The sequence below is a fragment of the Cibotium barometz genome, chromosome 22 (genome assembly GCF_041138505.1).
Source record: "Cibotium barometz isolate CiBa-2024 chromosome 22, ASM4113850v1, whole genome shotgun sequence".
Classification (NCBI taxonomy): Eukaryota; Viridiplantae; Streptophyta; class Polypodiopsida; order Cyatheales; family Cibotiaceae; genus Cibotium; species Cibotium barometz.
Window position 1 is genome coordinate 2,142,497 of NC_141067.1, and position 10,790 is coordinate 2,153,286.

The following is a 10,790-nucleotide window of genomic DNA, read 5'->3' on the forward strand; positions in this document are numbered from 1 at the left end:
CAGATTATGTAGAAGGTTTATCTATTTTCCAATAAGTTTAGTTTTCAACAACTCTAAGTTGGATATGAAACGTCATGGGGTTTGACTGGTGATATAACTGATAATAGATATACCCACAAAATATGTAATAAGCATGCATCTGTCTATGAAAATCAAATTTTAGATATTAGATTTCGTAATATTATCCTCATGTTTGTTGTTTTCTTGAATCAGAATGTGGAGTTGTTTGATCAAATTAGATGTTAATCATGGATGTATAATGTGTAATCAGAAATGTGTGCTATGAAGAAATATATTATGAAATCAATCTTATTCTTTTTGAAGATTGATTAGGATTTATTTCAAGTCAGATTTTGAAATATGTGAAGGTGTTAATCCACCTTTACATATCTCCCTCTGATCAAGAAAGATGGTACTCATGCATCATCAAAAGAAGAGAACATGTAGATTAATCTAGTTACTGACTCTCACATTAAATAACAATAAGATTTAACTACTAACATTAAAATATTTACATTATTACTAATTAAATCTAATTACTAATTATCGCATTAACTAGCAATAAGATTTAACTACTAACATTATAATAAACATTATTATTTATTAAATCTAATTATTAATTCACTAGTGACTAACCTGCGAATGATGATGGGTGTTTGATAGCGTTCAAGGTCATCTCGACAGTAGCAAAACCGACTCGAGAAGGTGTTAATAGTTAATCACCATCTCACTCTACCTCCCTTAATAATAATACTAACTTGTTGATAATAAGAGTATACTATTCTTCTCTTTCTCGCTTCCTCCAGCGTTGGCTATGGACTACTTAAATAGGCAAAGGGAGTGAGGAGGGGAGGTGGCTGGATGGATGTGTGCCATGCTCCATCCATGAGATAGCTAAGGTGAAGGGGGAACAAGGATTGAGTTCATTTCTAAGAGAAATTTTCATGAAAGGATGATGGTTTCCAAAAGGGTGGCAGCGATGGCCTTCATTCCCACCCACTCTATTCATTATAATGTTTCTACAAGCTTTTATTTAACTCACTTACTCTACTAAGTTTGATGATAAATACATTATAATGTTCTACAAGCTTTTTATTTGACTCTCTTATTCTTTGAAGGTGAAATTGATGTCATTTCTCTATTATGATATTATAATAGCATTCCTATTCTGATATTATAACTTTCATTTGTATAAGGTAAGGGAATAATATCTCCCGTGTGTTATAGACGTAGCTCTTTTGAAACTTTTTTATGCAAGAATGACTAAGTCAAGAAAATAAATTCCACAATATATTATCATCGCATTAGTTTGGAACACCAATTCTTTATAAATCCTCCATAACTCTTTCCTTAACTAGAGGTACTAAGTTACAAACCTAAATGCAACCTCTTGAAAAAGACATCATGTGAAGTAAAGTGTGCAAACCTTGCATCAGCTACTCAAGAATAAATTTATAGCAACATTCTATTTCAAGTATCTTTGTAGTCCTAAAGTTGTTGACTACAAGATTATAGTGTGTTGAAAACCTTATGTGCATCATGCTTGCTAGTATGTGAAATTGATTTTAAGAGATTTTTACTTGTACATAGGGAGGGATCTTACAAATGACCAAGAGAGACCCTGAAGTAGACTTGCAAGCACGTTAAGTAAGCCCAATGCCTACCCACCATGGCACATCCTCCTACTTGAACCAAGAGGCAACAATTGAAAGTGTGTAAAGGTGGATGAACACCCTCACATATTTCAGAATCTGACTCAAAATAAACCCTAATTAGACTTCATCAAAAAGAATAAGGTTGATTTCAAAATATACTTCTTCATAGCACACATTTTTTATTACACTTTATACATCCATGATTAACATTTGACTTGATCAAACAACATTCAAACTTCACATTCTGATTTAGGAAAACAATGAACATGAGGATAATATTACAAAATCTAATATCTGATATTTGATTTTCATTGACATATGCGCGCTGGTCGCTGATTATATTTTTTGCAGGTACATCTATTATTAGTTATATCACCCATCAAACCCCATGACATTTCATATCCCCAGCTTAGAGTTGTTGAAAACTAAACTTATTGGTGGAAAATAGATAAACCTTCTACATAATCTAACTACCCAAAAAGACTAAGGTACTTTATTTAGAACATCTGACTTGAGTCTGCTGACTTCCATCTTTAACACTGACACGTAGTACGGTGGTTGAATTCTTTGCCAAGATTTCAAACTCGAAGTCCACGGATCCCTTGATTCTATGCTTCAGCTTAATCTTTCTAAAGTTTGTCTCCCTTGTCTTCTTTGAAATATTCAAATCCCAATAATTTCAGAGAATTGTTATCGTGAATGTCTGCTGACAGTTTGAGAATGTCATCCTCTATGCTTGCTTTTGTTGAGTCTGTTTCCTCAATATTCTTTAGCTCTCTAACTTTATAAAGCTTCATTGTCTCATACTCCTATAAAACCAAAAACATGTCAGTGTTCTGCTTCACTTCTTTCTTTGGAAGCTTTCCCTCTTGCTTTTGTATTCCAAAATCAGCTGAAACATCCACTGTCTGATTTAGCTTATCTTTTAGTATTTTATTTTACTTCACCAATAGCATCATCTCATAGTCCTTCTGCTCCATTTGACATTTAAGCTTAGCATTTGCAATCTTTAGTGCTTTCTCTTTCTCTGAAATATTTTTAATTTGAAACATCTAATATGGTCTCTACATCACATGCGTTAGCCTCTTCTTCATGCTATCCCACATACCCTGACTTACTTCAGTTAACTCAGTAGACAAAACACTCAGATCAACATTTGAAATGAACTGCCCTCTTCAACTTCAATATCATCTATAGACTCCTTCAATTGACTCTCCACAGATTCCAAAACTTTCAATTTGTTCTCCATTATCTTGTTGTTTGTCTATAGCTTTACATTCTGATGATCTGCTACAAGAATTTCTTTCTTCATCTCCTCCATCCATTGAGTAATCATGGGTACCTTCATCTGTGCAGCATCTGATAACTCCTTGTGCACACTCTATATTTGCCTCTCCTTTTCAGCAATAGTACCAAGTACTTGAGTTTTAATATCTTTAATTTCTGATAGAAGCAAATCATACTTGACCATACCCTTAGCAATCTTTTCCAACTCCTTGTTTTGCTTAGAAAGCTTTTATGTCTCCATCATGTACCCTCTAAGTTGGAAATCTTGCTTTCTAATGTCTTGAAGTACATTGTTTAATCCACTAATTGCAGAACTCAAACCCAATGATTGACTTGTCTCATTTGTCATTCCCTTACAAGGCTTGTAGTCAAACCTATCTTCAAACCTATTGTCTAACTTTGAAATACTCATCTCCAAGGTCTCCTCCTTGACAACTTTGCTTGTTTTAGACAACTGCTTATCATGCTCTTTACCAAACTTGATCTTCTTCATTGACACCTTTAGAATGCTCTTCCCCTTATCAACTTTAGGTTTTTGAACAGGTTTCTCCTTGAGACGAGTAACTTCAATCTTCTAATTGAAATCAAACCATGTCTTTTTCACCGCATCATTCACATCCAACTATTGAAATCCAAGCTTCTGCAGAGTATGTATATATATACCGGTTGTCAGAAGGTCTATGCGTGTCAGAGGGCCTCCTGACAGATATGTCCCATCATTGGACTACATCATGTTGACAGATTGTGGGGAGCCATCTTGCTACAAAGAAGCTATGTTACAGGATGACAAACTTAAGTGGGAGAAGGCTATGCAATCCGAAATGGATTCGTTGCATAAGAATGCCACATGGGATTTAGTATCATTGCCAGGTGGCAAGACAGCCTTACCATGTAAATGGGTTTTCAAAATGAAGGTCACAAATCATGACAGCACACCAAAGTCAAGTTGGCATTCTCAATTTCCTTCCCATATTGTCATTCATGTTGATTTTCATGTTGTTTGCACCCTTCTTTGTTAGGAAATAGAAAAAACACAAAAAAATGAGGGCTAAATGTCCCCCAAAATCAAGGCCAAATTTAAATGATTTTGGCTTCATTGGCAAGACTTTGATTTGGGCAGTACAATAATCAAAAAATAGTTAAAAAATAGGCACCCTAAGGTCTCCAAAAGGTCAAAAATCAGAGGAGAACAAAGCCTCTATTGGTCTGCTCATCACTGGTTTTTGCATTGACCTATTAAAAGAGCTTAATTGAGATTAAGGTTTAATAATAAAAAAAATCGATTTCAAGGGGGCCCTTCCAACTGCCACCCCCCTAATCTACCTCGATTCTCTTAGACTCCTCGTCATTTTTAGTTGACGACCCTGCACTATGGTCAGACCTACAGCTCGCCATTAAGGCGTGGGGGCCAGCCACTTGCACAGCAGCCAGCTACCCGCCGTTGGCCAGAGGCAGCCGGCTGGCCAGCTATCTCTGTGGCCAGAGCCACGGGCCACGCCCGTGACCCTAGGCGGGGCCACGACTCGTGGCCATAGCCCCAGGCTGTAGCCACCACAGCCAAGCGGGGCCACAGCCCGTGGCCACTAGGCCAAGCCATAGCCACGGCCGGGGGGATAGGTACAACCACCACGGCCGGAATCACAGCATAGCCACGCTCGAAAATAGGCACATCCACGGTCGGAATTACAGCATGGACACGACCAAAATTACAACTCAGACACGATCGTACCTTCATACCAGACATCGCCGTACCTTTAGACAAGCCACCGAAACTTTAGAGAGTCCACGATCGTACCTTCAGAGACAAGCCACGGCCCACGGTCATACCTTCATCTAGGTGACTCCCAACCTTTCCTGGGACTATTGATCGCTGCGACAACCCCTAGTCTTGAGAAGGTTTGGGAAAAGTGCGAGCCCAATGACCCCCCACGCAGCCACCCACCCTACCAAACCTTTCGTAGATGGCACTATCCAGAGTAGTGCTAACTACTAGGAAAGCAGTACAAACAAGAGAAAACACAAAAACCAGAAGATAGCATGCAGTTGTGAGTTTCCTCTTAGATAGTACCCTCTACCTATCGTTCCCACCTTAGTCAATTATAGGTTCTTGATGCCTTTTCCCTTATCAATAGTAATACAATAAACTAGTTCTTGCAAGCAAAATACACTTCTCCAGGATTGACTCTCCCTCCCTTGGAAGCTGGACTCTCCTGACTCCTCCGTCACATGAAAAGGCGGCGCCTGTACACATTCTCTTAATTGCTTCTTAAGATTTGGAAAAGGTCTTAATCTTACTTTAATTCCTTTTTAATTTCCTTTTTGGTACCAGTTCTTGGCGGAGGGAATCTCAACGGAGGGGGTCTCGCCGGAGAACGTCTCAGTGGAGGAATAGCTCCCGAGGTTCCTACCTTCCCAGACTAGTTCCTTTTTCCACAAACCAATGCAAACAATGTTCATTGAATTAACTCTTTAGTTAAGGCGTCAACACCCTTAACTTCACATTCTCCAACAACTCCCTCAGGGTCCACCTACCGATAGGCTTTACCATCCCTGAGTCTCGCGGATTATAACTTTCCCTAACTCCAATCAGTTTCTTCCAACTTCTCAACAGTTATCTGCCCACACTCGATATGAGCCTCTCCGAGAAGATCCCAGTCCTTCACGGCCGGCGGGATTTTTATAAACTCTGCCTCAAGCTCTCGCTCATACTAGACATGAGCTATACCCCCTTGGTCTTTGCGGTCCTCTCCACTCAGCTGATCAAGGTCACATACTACCTCACATGGACTGTTTGGCATGTGTTTCCCTCTGTGGTGCCTCACACGGGCTGCCTCGCACAGAATTCCCTACACTACCTCAGGCGGCGATCTATGTAGTCCCTAGACTGGACTGTCTCAAGTGGCGATCTGTCTAGTCATTGATCACTTATCCAAACAATTGAAAACAGCTTGCTAACATCCTATGTGATGCTGGGAAGCTACTCATATTGGTACCAGGGTTCCTTTTCAAATCAGTGCAAAGTCCTAGGATTCATTGACTTAATCCCCTTAGTTCCTAATTCCTTTTTAAACCCAAACAAGATCTTAGACATCATAATCAAGCTTCAAGTGCGGTGCACGTGCTCGTACGTAAGGCCGTGTCTACCTATTTTTGCCCTACGCGGATACGGTCCATAGGCCCTTCGTCCGTATTCCCGTCCACCACCGCAACTATCAAAAGAAGGTGTTTCCTTATTAGGGCCATTGCTCGCCCTTATTCATCAATACAAGAGCACCCTTGATCTTACCTTATCGCTTTGAGGTTTTCAGAACTAAAACCTCGTTGGAATTCATTAGCCATTAACTGGGTCACCTAGCACAGTCGCTCAGACGTGCTTCTCTTACTCTACAAGCAACCAAAGTACACAACAGAGCCGCCCTTGGTTCATAGCTCGACGCCTTTTTTCCTGCATTTAAGAGGCGCGGTCGTCAAGTGTTCCCCTAAGACGAGGATCTAGACTCACTAGTCGTTCAAGACTCAATGATCCCGCCGTACAGCCGAGAGCGAGACCTTGCTACACCCATTCCTTTCCGTCCCAGACTACGCACTCACGCACCCGCGCTTTCCCACAAACCGCCTCTTCCTTCAAATTCTCCCGCGTTGTCCCCGCTTCTTCACAAACCTCTAGGGAGCTCGGGAGTCGGGGGAGAAAACTTGAGTGACGAGGAAACCCAATCCAAATTAAGGTGATGATTACTTGCAAGTCGGAAGCCCAACTTGGGGGTTTGAAATAGATAATATGGGCTCTCTCACAAAGGGGGTAGGGGGAAGTACAATTGAAAGCTTGCAAGTTGTAGCAATGGTAGGAGCTTAATCTCAACAAAGGCTTCAAGCATTCATGGGAAGAAGGTTATGGAATTTTGGAATAGCCTATGCACTCATAGGGAGTGGGAGAAGTCAAAACAAGCAAGGTTTTGCATGGGTTTGGGGGGAGTAAACTTGATCAACCTACTGGGAGTTGTCACAAGCAAGAGGGTGGCATGAGGTTGGCCAACTTGCCTTTCTACAGGAGGGGGAGGAAAGCCAACAAGAGAGTTCTCCAAGCTTTGGGGCCAACGGATGGGTTCTACTACCAACTGAGGCTCAACAGAGGCAAAGGAGAGGGATGAAACAAGCTCACAACTTTCAGCAGGGGGGGAATTTCTCACAGCTGCAAAGGCCAAGGGAGAGCAAAAATTTGACAAGGCATGCTCGTGTGGGGGGGAGCTCTCTACAGCCCATCACCTCCCATGGCCTTTTATGGGCCATGGGTGTCCTTGGGGGGTGTAAACCACCCCCACCCTCACTGGACAGAGGCGGGCTGTGCCTCTGTCAATAATATATATATGTATATATGTATGTCATATATATATATATATATATTTATATACATACATATATACATACATACGACTATATATATATATCTCTATATGTATATATACATACATATATACATACATACGATTATATATATATATGTCTATATGTATATATATATGTAGGTCATATAGGAGAAAATGATTCCACATCCCTTCCTTGGGGTTCCTTAAAGAAGAAAAACTTTATCTCCTTTGCTCCACATCATGTGAACCTACATTTGAATCAACATTAGACTATGCTAGCAACAAAGAAATAACAAAATTAATGATAAAACATTGAATTGATAAAAACATATAATGTCTAGAGGCTCAAACATGAAATTGAGCCTCAGCTTGTATACTTATTCTAATCCCACCATAAGGTCAAATCTCACCAAGGCCAAGTTTGTGTATAGATTTGTCCTTGTGGCCAAGTCCAAATACAAACATTGTCTTGTTGAGATTAGACCACAAGGTCAAAGCTCTACACAAACACAGTCTTGGGGAGATTTGGCCATTAGATCAAATCTCACCAAAATCATGTTTATGTATAGATTTGACCTTGTGGGGGCTAATCTCAACAAGACAATGTTTCTATCTGGACTTGGCCACAAGGACAAGTCTGTACACAAACTTGGCCTTGGTGAGATTTAACCTTGTGCCCAAATCTCAACAAGATAAATCTACACACAAACTTGGTATTGTTGAGATTTGGCCACAAGGCTAAATCTATACACAAACATGGTCTTGGGGATATTTGACCTTATTCTCCAAGACCATGTTTGTGTGTAGATTTGGCCTTGTGGCCAAATTCCAACAAGATAATGTTTGTGTCAGGACTTGGCCATAAGGACAAATCTATACACAAACTTGGTCTTGGTGAGATTTGATCTTGTGGCCAAATCTTAACAAGACAAACCTACAAACAAACTTGGTCTTGTTGAGATTAGGCCACAAGGCCAAATCTCAACAAGACAATGTTTGGCACACAGAACTCATGAGATGAGACTGCTTGCTAGAGGGTTTTTGGAAAAGATGTTCTTGACAATGTATGCAAATTGTGGTGTACTCACAAAAGAACAAAAAGTCCTTGATGGGTTTCATTGTCCCTTGGTCGATTAGAGGTTATGTTCTACAAGGGAACAACATGGAAGCTTTGAACTGATAAGAACCAATGCAAAGAAAAGGGCTCTCTCCAAATTCAATAATCTATGCTTTGCATATGGAAGTCATGTGGCATCACATGAGAATCTGACAAGGGCAAACCAACTTCATGTTAGAGAGGGGCTGCTAGAAAAGGATGTTCTGCTTGGTATTACTTTGATTAGGATGTTGTTCGTTGAATTACTTTGATTGACATGTATGCCAATTGTCGTGTACTCACAACAATTTGACATGTAGGCTCTTCGAATGCACTCATTTCAGGATATGCCCAGCAAGGCCAAGGGGTGGAAGCTCTGGACTATTATGAACAGATGCAAAGCCGAAGCCTCTCCCAAATGCCAACACATGTAAGGCATGAAAGCTCTGGAGTGCAATGAATTGATGTAAGAAAGGGGCTCACTGTAAATGCAATCACCTATGCTCATGTGTGAAAGTTATGGCGTTCTTGCAGAAGCACTGGATAGTTTTGACAAGATGGCCTGACGAGGAAGATGTCCCTCCCCATTCTGAGACTCAATTGAGACATATCCAAGCTCACAAGATAAACGAAGCAGTAAGGCAACAAAGAGCGGAAAGAAAGCAAGGAGATAAGGAGGAAGGGATTGTCAGGCCCAAGCTAGTTCGCCCTGATTGGCGGTCAAAACAGCGTGAAGATCCTCTTACAAGAAAGGCCAGGGAGGATAGAATGGCTGAATTGCAAGAGCCGACAGTAATGGGTAAAAAGATAATTGACCTTGTGAGAAAAAAGAAAGGCCAGCCCATTGGAGCAGAGATAAGAAAGATTCAGTAAACATCTCAAGCTCATCACCAACAAAGGCAAGACCAGCAAGGCAAAGGAAGCAGAGAACAAGCAGCAAGGGGACAAGCAAATCACCCCACCTGCTTCTCCACAGCCTCCCTCAAACCCTCTTCCAACTTCCCCACCTCTTCCATTACCAACCTCTCCTCCCATATCACCACCTTTTCCATTTTTACCCACCAACGCACCACCAATCTTTGAACCCGCACCAATTGTGGAGCCCATGCTTATCACTGATCCTACCACCATACTTGACCCTGAACGCATAAAGGCTATTGTACTTACCCCTCCTGCTGATAGAGCCACAACCACGAAGACGACATCCCTTACAGAGCCTGATCAAATGGACGTCCTCTTTGTAGTAACAGGTGCAAATGAAAACGGCAAAGAAGAAATTCTCAGCAAGAAAGATGGATATAAGCGAAGAAGCAGAGCTAGAAAAGGAGCCAGAGCCAATTGAGCAGCTCACACCAACTCAGCCTCTGCCAGTACTCAGAAAAGTCAAAGGTGGTACTTCTGACATAGGATTTAGTATGCCAGAGGCATCCATCTCACACCAAATGAAGTACCACTAGAGCCTAGCATTGAAGAAGCAGGCAAGGACTTGGGACAAGGACAGTATGGATGAAGATAAGCAGCAGCCAACCCAACAAGGGGATGAAGACCGGCACGAACATGAATAGGAACAACAACAAACAGATCAACTTTATAAGGGCACCCAAGCAAGCAAAGAAGCAGAGAAGCAAAAGGAGAAAGAGGATCTGCCTCCCTCCAAGGAATAAAAGCAACCTCCAGAACAAGGCGACGGTGCAAGCCCCAGCGGCATCAAGAGCAAGAAAGGAGATGAAGAAAAGGAAGAGGATGAGGAGTATTTCACTGATATGACTGCACGAGGAAGTTCTATAACCAACCATCTTAGAAATATGTATACAGTATGCATTGAGCAGAGCAGGTACCAATACAGATGATAAAACAATGTACATTATTACAAACTAGTAAAGAAAGAGGGCTGACAAATGCCTCAAGAATAGAGACAAACATGACGGGGTCAGGCATGTGTCCGCCTGATACCATTCTTCTTACATCATAGAAAACTTCTTCAATTTTACCATGACATACACATGCTAGTGAAGGTTATCACATCCAATGCCTGAAATAATCTCACAACATCCTCAAATTTACCACATTTACCGTACAAATTCAGAAGATTATTTCCGAGGGAAAGTTCCATCTCCAATCCATTACCGACAATGCATGTATGCATGCAGGTTATCTTCAAGAATACATGCAGTCAGTTATATGCTGATGAGGGTGATTTCATTTGGCAAAACTCCTTGTTCTTGCATGTCATCAACAAGCTAAAAAGACTTCATGCCTTGTGCATGCCGGACATGGACTGAATCATAGCACTCCATGTGCACACATTCCAAACAATCATCTTCTTAAACACTTCCATTGCAAGTTGTCGCATTTCCCACACATGTTTACAAGGGCAGTACCAACCGC

At 41.1% G+C, this 10,790-nt stretch overlaps 1 protein-coding gene across 1 annotated transcript; it reads left to right on the forward strand.

Annotated features, from left to right (window-relative positions):
* The first annotated feature begins 8,196 nt into the window (after positions 1–8,196).
* LOC147626166 (uncharacterized) lies at positions 8,197–10,424 on the forward strand. The gene is made up of 2 exons (XM_086816876.1): positions 8,197–8,832; positions 8,937–10,424. Exons 1-2 carry the CDS (start codon positions 8,797–8,799, stop codon positions 9,273–9,275), a joined length of 375 nt encoding a protein of 124 aa, XP_086673002.1. The 5' UTR covers positions 8,197–8,796; the 3' UTR covers positions 9,276–10,424.
* Positions 10,425–10,790: the final 366 nt, after the last annotated feature.